The sequence below is a fragment of the Dreissena polymorpha genome, chromosome 16 (assembly GCF_020536995.1).
Source record: "Dreissena polymorpha isolate Duluth1 chromosome 16, UMN_Dpol_1.0, whole genome shotgun sequence".
Classification (NCBI taxonomy): Eukaryota; Metazoa; Mollusca; class Bivalvia; order Myida; family Dreissenidae; genus Dreissena; species Dreissena polymorpha.
This window is the reverse complement of record NC_068370.1, coordinates 47,376,648-47,393,851: the sequence shown is the minus strand read 5'-3', so window position 1 is coordinate 47,393,851 and position 17,204 is coordinate 47,376,648. Positions and strand designations below refer to the sequence as shown.

General features: G+C 37.4%; 1 protein-coding gene across 2 annotated transcripts in view; it reads left to right on the top strand.

Moving 5' to 3' along the window:
- Positions 1 to 17,204, top strand: part of LOC127862132 (WD repeat domain-containing protein 83-like) — a 173,580-nt gene that overhangs the window by 49,954 nt on the left and 106,422 nt on the right. The window contains exons 4-7 of one of the 2 annotated variants that reach the window (XM_052401127.1): positions 575 to 707; positions 1,030 to 1,138; positions 1,941 to 2,055; positions 4,404 to 4,590. In XM_052401127.1, coding sequence (XP_052257087.1) covers positions 575 to 707; positions 1,030 to 1,138; positions 1,941 to 2,055; positions 4,404 to 4,550 — 504 coding nt within the window. In that variant the 3' untranslated portion in view covers positions 4,551 to 4,590. Of the gene's footprint in view, positions 1 to 574; positions 708 to 1,029; positions 1,139 to 1,940; positions 2,056 to 4,403; positions 5,516 to 17,204 lie in introns of those variants that run through there. The other variant, XM_052401126.1, reaches the window with a different exon arrangement.

Here is a 17,204-nt window from a genome sequence, read left to right as displayed (position 1 = left end):
CAGGTGTATTGTTTACTCTCCACAGATACTGGATGAGGCCAAAGATGGTGTGACGTGTATACAGGTGTATTGTTTACTCTCCACAGATACTGGATGAGGCCAAAGATGGTGTGACGTGTATACAGGTGTATTGTTTACTCTCCACAGATACTGGATGAGGCCAAAGATGGTGTGACGTGTATACAGGTGTATTGTTTACTCTCCACAGATACTGGATGAGGCCAAAGATGGTGTGATGTGTATACAGGTGTATTGTTTACTCTTCACAGATACTGGATGAGGCAAATGATGGTGTGACGTGTATACAGGTGTATTGATTACTCTCCACAGATACTGGATGAGGCCAAAGATGGTGTGATGTGTATACAGGTGTATTGTTTACTCTCCACAGATACTGGATGAGGCCAAAGATGGTGTGACGTGTATACAGGTGTATTGTTTACTCTCCACAGATACTGGATGAGGCCAAAGATGGTGTGACGTGTATACAGGTGTATTGTTTACTCTCCACAGATACTGGATGAGGCCAAAGATGGTACAAAGTGTATACAGGTATATTGTTTACTCTCCACAGATACTGGATGAGGCCAAAGATGGTGTGACGTGTATACAGGTATCTGACCACGAGATCCTGTCGGGCTCGGCTGACGGCAGAATACGACGATATGACCTAAGAGTTGGCAAGATGACTGTGGACTTGATAGGAAGTAAGGACTCAAAGAAGACATATACAAAATATTATATGAGGTTCTACACAAAACATAATAAGTATTCTCTTGTATTATTGGCTCATATTTCTTTATTGTTATTTTTATAACCTTGTCTGCCTAGGCTTAACAAGAAGACTTGATGCACTTTTGTGAAAGAACTGGTAAACATATATCAAAATATTTGTTAAACACATTTAAGAATTAATTTTAAATCTACTGTTTTAATTTTAGAAATGGAATCCAACTTAAATTGCATAATTTAAGCTTAAGTTTACACATTAGTTGGCATGTTCATATTGTTGTTTTTCTGCCTCCATAGAGTCTATAACGAGCGTGACGTTCACACGTGATAGCCAGTGTGTGCTGGTCTCCACACTTGACAGCAGTCTCAAACTCATGGATAAAGACACAGGGGAAATGCTCAACGAGTGAGTCACACTTTCATAGGATCATATCAGTTAGTATGCTGGTTTGTCTCAATAAAGGACGACCCCTTATGATTTTCATATCAAGAAAGCTAAGGTCAGTGTCAAAGACATAATTTGCGTGAAATCGTCCGGTATAATGTTACTAAACATCTCTGTTGTTGTGTATCTGAATTTATCCAGTCTGTGAAACCAACGCAGGAAGTCTGCATAGATTTCGTTGGGATATTTATGTCTTTCATCATCATGCCTACGGTAATTTGATTTTTAACAAATTAATAATTTGACATCAATTGGACAAGTGGAATTTGTGTGCACTGTATCCATATTAATTCTGAAATCTTTGAGTCCTTAAATGGATTTAAAAGTTGTTGGCCAGCTTTTCCTCAGAGGAATTTTATCCCTTGTATTTTACAGTCTCGTTTCTTAAAACTGAAGCTTGCATATTTAGTTGGTTTTGAGTGAAACTGGTGTAATAGCTTTGTAGAAATTTATTTAAGCATTCCATTACTTTTTTTGCCCTTTTTATCCCCCGCCATAGGCGGAGGGATATTGTTTTGGCGTTGTCCGTCCGTCCGTCTGTCTGGAGCCATATCTTGGAAGTGCTTAGGTGGATTCCATTGAAACTTGGTATGAGTATATATAAGGATAAGAGGATGATGCACGTCAAAACATCTGTTAATAACGGAGTTATGGCCCTTTGTATCTTGAAAAAATGCTTTTTTGAGTGTCAAATACAACACTTTTGTGTCCAGAAGCATATTGGCGGGGGATATCAATTCAACGAATTTGCTTGTATGTCCAGGTATGTTGGCCACACCAATACCGACTACAGGATAGACAGTTGCCTGAACAGCAAAGACACACACATCTTGAGTGGCTCTGAAAATGGCTCTGTTTACATCTGGGATCTCATAGAGGTATGGACTTTGTCTGCGTGCATTTGGACTTTGTCTGCGTGCGCTTTCTCTTTTAACCCTTTGCATGCTGGGAAATTTGTTGTCTGCTAAATTGTTGTCTGCTGAATTTATAAAATTAGCATTTCCTTCGATTATTTTCAAAGAATACTATCAGAATAGCAACCAGTTTTGATCCTGATGAGAAGCCAGTTGGCGTTGTCTGTCGGTCATTCTGTCAGTCTGTCCGTACGTCTTTCTCAAAACTTTTTAGGGCTATATCTCAGAAACTACATAAGATATCAACATGAAACTTAATAGGTGTATAGATATCAATAGGGAGAAGTGCCATGCACGAGAACCATAACCCTACAATTTGTTTAATTATATTTATTTCCCTTTTTTTGTATGATAATGTTTTCAGGGCTATATCTCAGATACCATGCATAATTTCAACATGAAACATGACATTGATTTGGATAGGAAAAGTGCCATGCTTAAGAACAATAACCCTTCACTTTCCTAACTAAGAGTTATTGCCCTTTTTTATGGCTATATCTCAGATATGATACAACATTTTAACATGAAACTTTATGGGTGTGTAGAAATCAATCGAGAGAAGTTACATGCTCAAGAACCATACAATAAACCTGCATTTTCTTAACTAAGAGTTATCGCCCACTGTTGTTTTTGTATGATGTAACTTTTCAAGCTATATATCAGATCCGCTACAAGATTTCAACATAACACTTCATGGATGTGTAGATATAAATGAGGATAATTTCGATTCATAAAAACAATTACCCTACACTTAATTATTACCTATTAATTATTGCCCTACACTTAAAGCGGGTATATACGATTTTTTATATGTGTTTAATTGTAATATATTGATAAAATATGTTACAATAACACAAAATAGGCAAGACAAATTATACATTAAAGCCGAATTTCATAAAATGCAGCAAAGACAAATTAGCTCCCCGAGCCGATAGTGACGTACATATTTTCCTACAATAACCGAAGCATTCGTCTTTGTATTATAAACCGTTAAAGTACGAGGGGTGTTCCAGAAGTTCGTGGATTTTCGCTATAACTTATAAGTTTGCTGGTAAAAGTCAATGAAATTTACATATTATACAAACCAATTATCACGTACTTTATATTTAAGCTAAAAATGCATGAATTCCATAAAGCGTGTTTGAAACGTGTTGCCATTGAGACCTCAGTAACGACATGCGGCGCACGCGTGTATTTTATTATAAGTATGAGCGTTACGCGAATTTAAATTTGGTTTTAATGTCGTTGATAAACAGAATTTACGGCAAATTTCACGTTACAGCGCCTAAGTCCTCCTTACAGCCCGGATTTGGTCCCCATGGACTTCTGCGTCTTCCCGGAAGTTAAATCACAGTTGCGCGGTATTCGCTTTGCAAGTAAACAGGAACTTACAGTTGCAGCAAAGCGAATCGTTTAGTCTTTTGACTCTGACTGGTATAGCGACAAGTGGATTTCCCGACACATAAAGTGCATTTGCGTTGGAGGTGATTATGTGGAAAAGATTTGACAGTTGTTAACTTCATAAAGTCATTGACGTTGAACAGAAACGTTACACGTGCGTCGGTGTGCACATTGTGCACATGTTTAAATCTCTGATATATATTTATTGTTTTATGTATTTCCATGATATTTGGAGAGTACATTTGGAAAGGACGAAATATTCTTAACATGCTATTTGTTTGTCCATTTATGTTACCAAATGAAAGTTATAGCGAATATCCACGAACTTCTGGAACACCCCTCGTAAGTTTAAATGCACATCGTACATGTATGGTATACATGCTGGCGAATTCGGCTGTACAGCCGCTTTCAATTTCATAATTAAATATCTGGCTTATTTTGCATTTTTTCGACACATGTTCTTCTTAACTTTTATTTTAATTTATATTGAAATATATATATAATAAGTTTTTTACACAGTTTATATAAATTCATAAATATTTGACAAAATCGTATATATCTGCTTTAATGATTATACTGTTTATCAAGGGATTTGCACCGAGCCATAAACAAAGTTTATTTTGCAGGAGATATCAATTCAACAAATATGCTTATTTTATTATATTTCAGCTCAATGTATTGTAACTTAAGGTTTTGGTGTTAATACAATGGTACTTAAAACAAAGCTGAATTCTTTGATATATGCCAATCCGTACATTTAACAGCTTTCTTAACAGCCATATGAGCTCAAGTAAATTTATATTTATTATTAGAATTCATGTTGTAATAATGTAGAATTCATGTTGTAATAATGTATGGACATATAACAAACATGTTAAACAAATTTTATATGATATTCATTCCTACTTTAGGGTAAAGTATTGCATCATCTTCCACATGAAGGTCAAAAAGTGGTACATTCCTTGACCTTTCACCCGTCGGAGAACTGCTTGATAACGGCAGCAGGAGACACAATGTATGTGTGGAAATCAAGACATGCGGCAAGTCTGGACACTTGAAGTACCGTGGCTGTGATGTGGTACACAGTCAAGATGTTAGGTTTGTGTTAGTAATGGAAAACAGAATAGGGCGATGAGCAGAGTTCTGACCCATAAGAAGTGCCATGGGAAGTGGTTTAGGTGTAATACAAGCATTTGTTTAGGAAAAAGTCTATTTGTATTGCAGTTTGTTGTTGAATAACCCATGATCGGGATTGTAGATTTATAGGAATGAAATCACTAGTTAAATGAAAAGAAAAGTATTCGTTTTTTAGTTACAAATTTAATTAAATTACAAATTACATTTATCTATTTTTATGGCTGTGGGTTATTCAACAACTATGATATAAGATGTATTATTTGAAATCTTAAACAATTTCTAAATCTGTGTTTTACACATAAACTTGAACATTCTATCTTTATACCCTGTCCGACATAAGATTGAATGTTCTATCTTTATACCCTGTCCGTTTTTCTACAGCTTACATTTACCAGAGTATACTAATGCAGTAATATTACCATAAAAAACAATATGGCGTCAGTACCATTAATAACGTTGGGCGATTTAACTCTGATTCATTGATTAAAATTTAAGATCCAGTACTATGACGTAATTGTAATTGATACTAGAATTTGATAGATCGCCTTTTAGCATGTATTGTACTGCACAATTTTTTTGGAATTATTTGGCTTGGCCCCTATTATGGTAGAATAACCCACACTTGATTCTATGTTTGTTGGAATACACTGTAAAGTATGTGTATATAGTTGTATATTATGTTCACATAGTTGTGTCATTTTTTTATTGTTCTATTTTCTTGATCAGGTTGAATAGTAACACTGATTCAGACACTATTGGCCCTTTGTTTTGGTAGTGAATTTCAGCAGGTGTAACATATTGGCAGTATTTGATAACTTAATGTCAATTTTCCAAAAATGCTATGCCAGTTATATATTTATTGGTAAGTAAACAATCTTGTGTTTTTTTCATCGTTTTCTCTGGTCATTTACAGATGGGGTAATAATGTGTAGTCACATCCATATCGAGGCAGTTATTTTTTGCTGTTATACACCCTTTATTACTTGTATTAATACCAAATAAATTCTTATCATTTTTTAGCTCGACTGTTTTCGGAGAAAACCCGAGGTATTGTCATAGCCAGCTCGTCGTGTAGTGTCCGTCTTTGTGTCCGCCGTCCGCATCGTGCTAAAACCTTAACATTTTTATAAGGTTTTGAACATTTGCTCTAAAATCAAAGTGTTTCCACATACGACTTTGAAACTTCATATGTAGCTGCACCTTGATGAGTTCTACACGCCACACCCATATTTGGGTCACTAGGTCAAAGGTCAAGGTCACTGTGACCTCTAAAAAAAATAAAAAATCTGACAAGCTGTCATTTCTTCAAAAATGCACCGGCAGCCGAGCGTGGCACCCGTTATGCGGTGCTCTTGTTTAAATATATGGCTGAACAGTGAGCGTCATTTAAAAATTAAAATAAAGTAATAAAGGGTATGAAATGGTGAAAAATACCTGTCTCTGCATGGACGTATCCATCTCGACTATCCTTCTGATTTAGTGCATGGCCCAGAACAACATGAATTAGTTTTGGTAATATAATATTGGTATTTTGCTACCACCAGTCCAGTTTAATTTTATGAGCAAGAATTAAATCCAGATTGAGAAAAATATCTTCTACATTTATTATGCCCCCCTTCAAAGAAGAGGGGGTATATTGTTTTGCACATGTCTGTCGGTCGTTCAGTCAGTCATGACTGGCAGATGACCCCCATTGATTTTCAGGTCACTAGGTCAAAGGTCAAGGTCACTGACTCAAAATAGTAAAACGGTTTCCGGATGATAACTCAAGAATGCTTAGGCCTAGGATCATGAAACTTCATAGGTACATTGATCATAACTGGCAGATGATCCTATTGATTTTCAGGTCACTAGGTTAAAGGTCAAGGTCACAGTGACTGGAAATAGTAAAACAGTTTCCAGATGATAACTCAAGGATGCTTAGGCCTTGGATCATGAAACTTCATAGGTACATTGATCATGACTGGCATATGACCCCTATTGATTTTCAGGTCACAAGGTCAAAGGTCAAGGTCACAGTGACTCGAAACAGTAAAATGGTTTCCGGATGATAACTCAAGAATGCTTACGCCTAGGATCATGAAACTTCACAGGTACATTGATCATGACTGGCAGATAACACCTATTGATTTTCAGGTCACTAGATCAAAGGTCAAGGTCACAGTGACTCGAAATAGTAAAATGGTGTCCAGATGAAACTCAAGAATGCTTACGCCTTTGTTCATGAAACTTCATAGATACATTGATCATGACTGGTAGATGGCCCCTATTTATTTTCAGGTCACTAGGTCAAAGGTCAAGGTCACAGTGACTCGAAATAGTAAAATGGTGTCCCAATGATAACTCAAGAATAATTAGGCCTAGGATCATGAAACTTCATAGGTACATTTATCATGACTGGCAGATGACCCCTATTAATTTTCAGGTCACTAGGTCAAAGGTCAAGGTCACAGTGACAAAAAACGTATCCACACAATGGCTGCCACTACTACTGACAACCCATATGGGGGGCATGCATGTTTTACAAACAGCCCTTGTTTCAGAATCACTTTAAACATCTTTATTAAAAAAAATTATCTTAAGAAATACACCATTACGATCAGTTTGAAAAAGAATATTGAAAACATTGGTGTTAAATATGGAGGCGCAAGTTTTCAATAGCATATAGATGTATTCAAAGCATCCATACATTAAATGCATAAAGATATACCATGTACAGAACTTCAACATCAAAATATCAGTTTATTTACAGGATTTAAGAAAAAAAAAAAAATTTTTTTTTTTAAGTTCAATCTACTCTGGATTTGCTTTGAGGCTTTTAATTTCTAATAAAGTGTCAATTGATGAAACTGCACGGATTCTTTCAGATTCAATTTAGAGAAATTCTCCAGTTTATTAATAATTGCTACATAAAGACCTTCAATGGTTCCATAACATTCATTTAAGTGTCGGAAACAAGAAGATCAATGTCTTCGGCTGCTTATATGTTGTTGTCATGACTATAAACTTTTGAAGCTCTGTTTCCAGCCTTGATAGACCTGACTATAAACTTTTGAAGCTCTGTTTCCAGCCTTGATAGTCCTGACTGTAAACTTTTGAAGCTCTGATTCCAGCCTTGATAGTCCTGACTATAAACTTTTGAAGCTCTGTTTCCAGCCTTGATAGTCCTGACTATAAAACTTTTGAAGCTCTGTTTCCAGCCTTGATAGTCCTGACTTTGATTAGTAAATGTAATGAGTCTAGAAATAGCCAAATCTCTCTTAAGAAGAAACCTTTTTATAGCTTCCACTTGTTACATATTACTGTCTTTGGTAAATGATCAACTGGAGTCATGGCAAGTGTTCACATATGGCATAACCTTTTCTTCTGCTGTTTGCATAGGTACATTCAATTTGTCTGTTTTACCTTTATCTTCAACTTTTAAAGCTTCAAGTTCAGCATTAATCTCTGAAACAGTCTGCTCTTGTTTTAATAGCACTAACTCTTCTTCAAGAGTCCCTTTTTCTCTTTCAGCAACTGCTTCTGCTGTCATCCTCTTTTCTTGCAGAATCACTTCTTTTCTCTTTATTTCCACGTCCTTCTTAGCGAAAACTAGCCTTGCTTTGGCAGTAGCTGCCTTAGCCCTTGCAGTACTGCCGAAAACTGAATTTTGCTGCAGTGGCAAAAACACGAGATACTGTACTTAAAATCACATATGACAACATATGACACTTGAAACATCAACAGTAAACAATTCTTGAGATGGAATGTTTATTGTGGCTAATCGGAATAAAGTAGAGAACATGTCACATGAACAAGACAGATCAGGTTGCCCATTACAGTTAGAATATGTCATATGAATCCTCTTGGAATAACCCTGTGGATATGCTCACATCGTTCATGGCAAATATGTTGATGCCATTTGCATAGTGCCGCCAAATCACATTACCATTTGAAATCAAAGGAAATTAAATGCTTTGTATGGCATTTCATTTTGGACATAGGATTCATGGGAGAAGTCAGGGTCTGCAGGCATTATGTTGGCTTGTAAATCTACCATGGTTAACCTTTTCTTTCTTTCCTACGATTTCTTTTCTGCGGGGGAGGCTGACCGTCATTGATATAATCAAGATGATCTATTGACACCGCTGATGACCCACTTGCACTTGAAGTAGAAGGACAGGCTTCCATGCTTTTAAGTTTGAGGCAAACATTGAATACTTCTGATAGGTAACCCTCATGAAAGTTATTCAATATTTGATTTTTTCGTGAGGAGGCTGGTTTATATTTCTTGTTGCATAAAGATAGCCACTGAGATAATGATTCTTTCTGATATTGCCATTTGTGGTAATTTGAAATGGATGAAATTAATTGCAATTGTGTATGCCAATAGACAGATGGTTCAGCTCATGGGAACAGAGACATTGATGATTGTCGAACTTGTGCTTCCTCTCTGAATGTAGTCATCAGACCGTGAAATGCATTATCTTCAAAAAATTTGCATGCTTGATGGAAACTGAAATAAATTAATACAATTACCAATGCAATTGTACAGAGAAATACAGCAACATGTGCCAGGATGACTGTCTCATTTACATGGTTGTTGTTGCTTCTTAATTAAGGACCCTGGGTTTCTTGAAACGCTAACTTATTTTATACAGGGATATAAATTAGCACTAACCCAGTAGCCATGCAGCCCTATGCAAGTGAGGTGTTCTATGAACTGCTCTGTTTGCACAAAAACTCGAAGGTGTTCCAGCAAATGTGTTATGCTGTTTTTAGCTCACCTGAGCACAACGTGCTCATGGTGAGCTTTTGTGATCGCTTTTTGTCTGTTGTGCGTTGTCCGTTGTGCGGCGTCAACATTTGCCTTGTAAACTCTCTAGAGGCCACATTTATTGTCAAATCTTCATGAAATTTGGTCAACAGATTGGTTTTAATGATATCTTGGATGAGTTCGAAAATGGTTACGTTTGCTCGAAAAACATGGCTGCCAAGGGGCGTGCATTTTTCCTGATATGGCTATATATGGCTATTGTAAAATCTTGTTAACACTCTAGAGGCCACATTTATTTCTGTTCTTCATAAAACTTGGTCAGAAAATTCATCCCAATAATATCTTGGACAAGTTTGACAATGATGCCGGTTGGTTGAAAAACATGGCTGCCAGGGGGAGGGGCATTTTTCCTTATATGGCTAAAGTAAAACCTTGTTAACACTCTAGAGGCCACATTTATTTTCCGATCTTCATGAAACTTGCTCAGAAGATTTGTGCCACTGATATCTTGGATGAGTTCAAAAATGGTAACCTTTGCTTGAAAAACATGGCTGCCAAGGGGCGTGGCATTTTTCCTTAAACGGCTATATGGCTATAGTAAAATCTTGTTAACACTCTATAGGCCAGTTAACTCTAGAGGCCACATTTATTATCTTCATGAAACTTGGTCAGAAGATTCATCCCATTAATATCTTGGACGATTTCGAAAATGATGCCGGTTTGTTGAAAAACATGGCCACCAGGGGGCGGGGCAATTTACCTTATACGGCTATAGTAAAACCTTGTTAACACTCTAGAGGCCACATTTATTGTCCTATCTTCATGAAACTTGGTCAGAAGATTCATCCCAACAATATCTTGGACGAGTTTGAAAATGATGCTGGTTGGTTGAAAAACATGGCCGCCAGGGTGCGGGGCATTTTTCCTTATATGGCTATAGTAAAACCTTGTTAACACTCTAGAGGCCACATTTATTTTCTGATCTTTATGAAACTTGGTCAGAAGATTTGTCCCACTGAAATCTTGGATGAGTTAAAAAATGGTAACCTTTGCTTGAAAAACATGGCTGCCAAGGGGTGGGGCATTTTTCCTTAGATATCTATATATGGCTATAGTAAAATCTTGTTAACACTCTAGAGGCCACATTTATTGTCCTATCTTCATGAAACATGGTCAGAAGATTCATCCCAATAATATCTTGGACGAGTTTGAAAATGATGCTGATTGGTTGAAAAACATGGCCACCAGGGGTGGGGCATTTTTCCTTATATGGCTATATTAAAACCTTAACACTCTAGAGGCTACATTTATTGTCCAATCTTGGTGAAATATGGTCAGAAGATTTGTCTTAATGATATCTTGGATGAGTTCGAAAACTGTTACGTTTTCTTGAAAAACATGGCCGCCAAGGGGCGGGACATTTTTCCTTATATGGCAATATAAGGCTATAGCAAAATCTTTTTAGCACTCTAGAGGCCACATTTATAGTCCGATCTTCATGAAACTTGGTCAGAAAATTCATACCAATATCTTGGACAAGTTCAAAAATGATGCTGGTTGGTTGAAAAACATGGCCACCACGGGGGCGGGGCTATTTTCCTTATATGGCTATAGTAATACCTTGTTAACACTCTAGAGGTCACATTTATTTTCTGATCATCATGAAACTTGGTCAGAAGATTTGTCCCAATGATATCTTGGATGAGTTTGAAAATGGTTTTGGCTGCTTTAAAAACATGGCCACCAGGGGCGGGGCATTTTTCCTTATATGGCTTTATATGGCTATAGTAAAACCTTGTTAACACTCTAGAGGCCACATTTATTGTCCAATCTTGATGAAATTTAGTCAGAAGATTGTCTTAATGATATCTTGTATGAGTTTGAAAATGATTATGTTTGCCTGAAAAACATTGCTTCCAATGGGGGGGGGGGCATTTTTCCTTATATGGCTTTAGTAAAACCTTGTTAACACTCTTGAGGCTACATTTACTGTCCGATCTTCATGAATTGGTCAGAAGATCCATCCCAATAACATCTTGGACGAGTTCAAAAATGATGCCGGTTGGTTGAAAAACATGGCTGCCAGGGGGCGGGGCATTTTCCTTATATGGTTATAGTAAAACCTTGTTAACACTCTAGAGGCCACATTTATTTTCCGATCTTTGTGAAACTTGGTCAGAAGATTTGTCCTAATAATATCTTGTTATCTCAGGTGAGCTACTTTGGGCCTCTTGTTATTCTTGTTCAGGAGTGCAGAATAGCGGTTCCCTAATTGGGGTAACTTATTCATTTCTAAAATTGATCAATAATAAAATAACATAACATAATAAAATGGAAACTTTACTTTTGTTAAATATATGTCATGAAGACAAACTCGTATTGTAATTTAATGACAATTTAACTACATATACAAAATGCCATATCCACAACATATACACAATCCCAGAGTAACCATATCTAGAGGACCTATATAACCTATTACATTCACTAATTCCCTAAATATTGTACAAGTTGAGAACGAGGTTGTGATGTCACAACTGGTAATACAATCTGGTTTGTCACGTGACTACTGACACTTTTTTGTGAGTGAAAGTTTGTCAATCACAAGTATTGCATTGCTATATTAAATGAAACTGTTCTTTATGAGACAAAGATGACCATGCTTTTCATGTATGAAATGGTTACAAAAATACACTCCAGTCTCTGTTAATAAAACATGGATTGCTATTTTCATTGTAAAACAATGCTGTGAATTAAATAATTTCAAAGAAGTTCCTTATGTTACTGGAACATTTGTGGTTTTTGTAAGCAGTAGGTGAAAGAGAACATTAGCATTTTTAATAATTAATGACAACTTACTCATGTAATGGTTCTTCATCACCGATGGGACCATTTACATCAAGGAACTCGTTAAACGAAACTTCAATGACATCTGGATGGAGACAGTTAGCTTTGAAGCCAGTATGCTCAGTTATGCACTTTACCCCTGCCTCGGCCATCCTTTTGAAGCCAGTGTGCTCAGTTATGCACTTAACCCATGCCTCGTCCATCCTTTTGAAGCCAGTGTGCTCAGTTATGCACTTTACCCATGCCTCGTCCATCCTTTTGAAGCCAGTGTGCTCAGTTATGCACTTTACCCCTGCCTCGGCCATCCTTTTGAAGCCAGTATGCTCAGTTATGCACTTTACCCCTGCCTCGTCCATCCTTTTGAAGCCAGTATGCTCAGTTATGCACTTTACCCATGCCTCGTCCATCCTTTTGAAGCCAGTACGCTCAGTTATGCACTTTACCCATGCCTCGTCCATCCTTTTGAAGCCAGTATGCTCAGTTATGCACTTTACCCCTGCATGCCTCGTCCATCCTTTTGAAGCCAGTATGCTCAGTAATGCACTTTACCCATGCCTCGTCCATCCTTTTGAAGCCAGTATGCTCAGTAATGCACTTTACCCATGCCTAGTCCATCCTTTTGAAGCCAGTATGCTCAGTTATACACTTTACCCCTGCCTCATCCATCCTTTTGAAGCCGGTGTGCTCAGTTATGCACTTTACGCCTGCCTCGTCCATTCTTTTGAAGCTAGTATGCTCAGTTATGCACTTGACCCCTGCCTCGTCCATCCTTTTGAAGCCAGTATGCTCAGTTATGCACTTGACCCCTGCCTCGTCCATCCTTTTGAAGCCAGTGTGCTCAGTTATGCACTTTACCCCTGCCTCGTCCATCCTTTTGAAGCCAGTATCCTCAGTTATGCACTTTACCCCTGCCTCGTCCATCCTATTGAAGCCAGTATGCTCAGTTATGCACTTTACCCCTGCCTCGTCCATCCTTTTGAAGCCAGTGTGCTCAGTTATGCACTTTACCCCTGCCTCGTCCATCCTTTCCATCAGCTCTGGGTATTCTGTGCAGCATTTGCACTCAATCTGCACACGATATGGTGTGCAACATGAACATGTACACCTGAAAATAAAAGAAGTATGTCGAATGGCAATACAAAAATTCCTTCCTAATCAGAACAGGTTCAAGTATTTGTTCTAATTTATAATTAGTAACCATACAACCTAGTCATATTCAACAAGCTTGTACTGAAGAATAACAATCAAAGAATTATTTTGTTGTTGTTGTTTTTTCCCAACACGTGCATGTAACAAAATAATATATTTACCAATCCGTATTCCCAACACCATGGTCATCTTGAGCATAGGCAAAATTTTCAAAAAAACTTTTTATGCCCCCGGATCGAAAGATCGGGGGTATATTGTTTTTGGCCTGTCTGTCATTGTATGTGTGTGTGTGTGTCCCAAAACTTTAACCAAAACTTTAACCTTGGTCATAACTTTTGCAATATTGAAGATAGCAACTTGATATTTGGCATGCACGTGTATCTCATGGAGCTGCACATTTTGAGTGGTGAAAGGTCAAGGTCATCCTTCAAAGTCAAAGGTCATAAAAACAAATTCAAAAACTTTAACCAAAAATTTAACCTTCCTTATAACTTTTGCAATATTGAACATAGCAACTTGATATTTGGCATGCACATGTATGTCATGGAGCAGCAAATTTTGAGTTGTGAAAGGTCAAGGTCATCCTTCAAGGTCAAAGGTCAAAAAAATAATTTAAAGTGACGCATAAGGGGGCATTGTGTTTCTGACAAACGCATCTCTTGTTTTTTATTTTTTATTTTTGAAAGATCATTAATAAATTACCACCCACCCACATTAAACCCCCCTCTTCACCCCCTCCCCCCCCCACACACAAAAAGATTTTTTTTAGACATGGTAATTTTTTGTAGTTTTTTTTTGCGTTTAGGTTTCGAAAAAAGCTCATAACTTCTATGTCCCTTGAGATATAACCTTCATATTTGGTATGCATGTGTATATGGACAAGGCCTTAACATACGCACAAAAATTTTGACTCCTGTGACCTTGACCTTGAAGTGAGTGTCCGTGTTTTGGTTTCGAAATCTGCGTTTAGGTTTTGAAAAATGCTCATAACTTCTATGTCCCTTGAGATATAACCTTCATATTTGGTATGCATGTGTATATGGACAAGGCCTTTCCATACGCTAACAAATTTTGACCCCTGTGACCTTGACCTTGAAGTTAGGGTCCACGTTTAGGTTTCGAAATCTGCGTTTAGGTTTTGAAAAATGCTCATAACTTCTATGTCCCTTGAGATATAACCTTCATATTTGGTATGCATGTGTATTTGGACAAGGCCTTTCCATACGCACACAAATTTTGATCCCAGTGACCTTGACCTTGAAGTTAGGGTCCGTGTTTAGGTTTCGAAATCTGCGTTTAGGTTTTGAAAAATGCTCATAACTTCTATGTCCCTTGAAATATAACCTTCATATTTGGTATTCTTGTGTATACGGACAAGGCCTTTCTATATGCACACAAATTTTGACCCCTGTGAACTTGACCTTGAACTTAGGGTCCATGTTTAGGTTTCGAAATCTGCATTTAGGTTTCGAAAAAAGCTCAACTTCTATCAAGCGTTTATAGGGGGCATAAGTCATCCTATGGTGACAGCTCTTGTTTTTTTTTTGAAGGACCGTCCAACCATCCCACTGAAGCTATTGCTATCAAACTTGAAGTAAAATTTTATAAGTTTGTTTTATGTCTTTACAAATGTTCAAAAGATTGTGGAAAATATACTGGAGCTCAATATCGTCTATCAAGTACAACTTCTTTAAAACATAAGCAATCAATATGTTTCAATTATGGTCCTCTTCTTGTTAGAATATGACTATATCACTTGACCTTAATGAATATGAACAATTTTCCCATGATGGCTTACCTTATACTGTCAAGCACTCGAATAATCAAGCGGGCTGTCTTCTGACAGCTCTTGTATTAATACTGCCAGGGTGTAGGAGTCCTTACGCAGACTCCTAGTGAACCCTACAGCAATGAGAAGTGCTTCCAGCAGTTTTTGCTCGATGCTGTTGTTGTTGTTGAGCTCAATGTGCAGGTGGGCGGATTTGAGGCGTGAACAATGTCACAGTGGTAACATTGTCACCCTGTAATATGTCCACAGAGCATGACATGGACATGGTTGCCTTAGAATCGTCATCATATTCTGTTTGGCATTTTGGGCACTTGTTGTTTAGGAGTTTTTTCAAGGCATGGCCACCGACTTAGTTTAATTATTTTATAAACAGCATTTTGCAAAGGGGCCATAGTGTTTTTCCCAGGCGGGCAAAGGGGCATGGCGCATTACTTTCAAAAAGGGCATTTTAGCGCGCAGTTTAGGCAAAAAAGGGCAAAAACGTTCCCTGAATACCTGAATTACGGGGAAACGTAATCGCATCAAAAGCAGTTGTGGAAAAAATAACATATAAACAAGCACATTTGATGGTAATAGAAGTATTTAACTTACTATGATTTATATTAATATATTTACCTTGCAATGTACATTTAAGTTCCATGCTGTTTCAATAAACTGTACAGCACGACAAACATAATAAAGCAATATATGCATATGAATCTGATCATACACAGATCCACTAACATATAAATGAAACCATGTTTGTCTCATCCCATTTTCTAACAATAATCTCGACAGATGTGTAAAATAACATTGCGAGTAAATTGATCGCTAACAATATGCAAACACTCGTTTCCGTGACATACATCCACCGAGTAGATTACAAATAAATAAATAATGTTGTTGCTATCTAAAACATTTTTATGCATCGTTGCTTATCACAGACATTTCATGAATTCCTTCTTAATGTATAATCTCCATCGTTAATTCGATCGTTTACGACGTTATTTGCCATTTTTGCCGAGTCACAATTTAATTCTGTGTAGTCCGCCATGTTGATAAAATGTCAAATGATGTAAGCGACAGGTGCGCATAGCAACGTTAAATCGTATACGCAATTCGCATTTTGTTAAATTAGTATATGTCTCAGTAATTATTTCAATAATTAGATCTAATTATCTTAAAGACGAAAACGATAAAGAATACATTTGTTTGTGAATTTAAATGTAATTATGCGTAAAAATATATGTTTCGATATAACTGAATAATGCATGCAAAGCCACGAGAATAACATCGAGTTTTTTATCAAAAGTCTCCGAAGTAATGATTATATCTTGGAGGAGTACACATTGCCGAGCGCAAAGTGCGCTTGGTATAACATAGCCTCCAGCATTATCGATTGATACTGACACGGGGTTGTTCACGCATGACTAATTCACAGCTTTGGAGCAGTCAGTAAGACCTACCTATAAATCGAGCACTGTTATAGATAAAATCTGCTCAATTAAATATAGTCGATTAGATGTTGACGTCTCTCGAGTAAATCAAGCACAGTCGGAGCATCACAGACAATCAAGGACGCTGATTTTGCGGACCAAGTAAGATCGTAAGGCAATAAAGATCGATAAGGCCGCGTGGCGAAATTTGCCTTTGAAAAAAAAGGCGTGTGGCGAATTTTGCCTTTGAAAAGGGCAGCGTGGCGATCCGGGAGGGCGGCGTGGCTTTTCGCCACGCTAAAATGGCCTGGGAAAAACACTAGGCCAGATCAAGATTCACCGCACTATTCAATAAAAAATGTTAGACTGGAATTTCATTGTTAACATTGTCCTGGCACAGCTTTTTTGCCTGCTCTGTACTGAATGGGTCTGTTCCATAGGGACTATACGCTGTCAATGCAGACCCAAACTTTGGGCGTACATTGCCGCTGATGTCTCTGCCAGGGGGAATGCATCCTCCTCTACACGCGCTCTTGTAGATTCTGATCCAATATTATTAGGCATTCCATGCCCTAAAATGGTCATAAAAAGTTTGTACTTCAATACAAAGAACAACTTG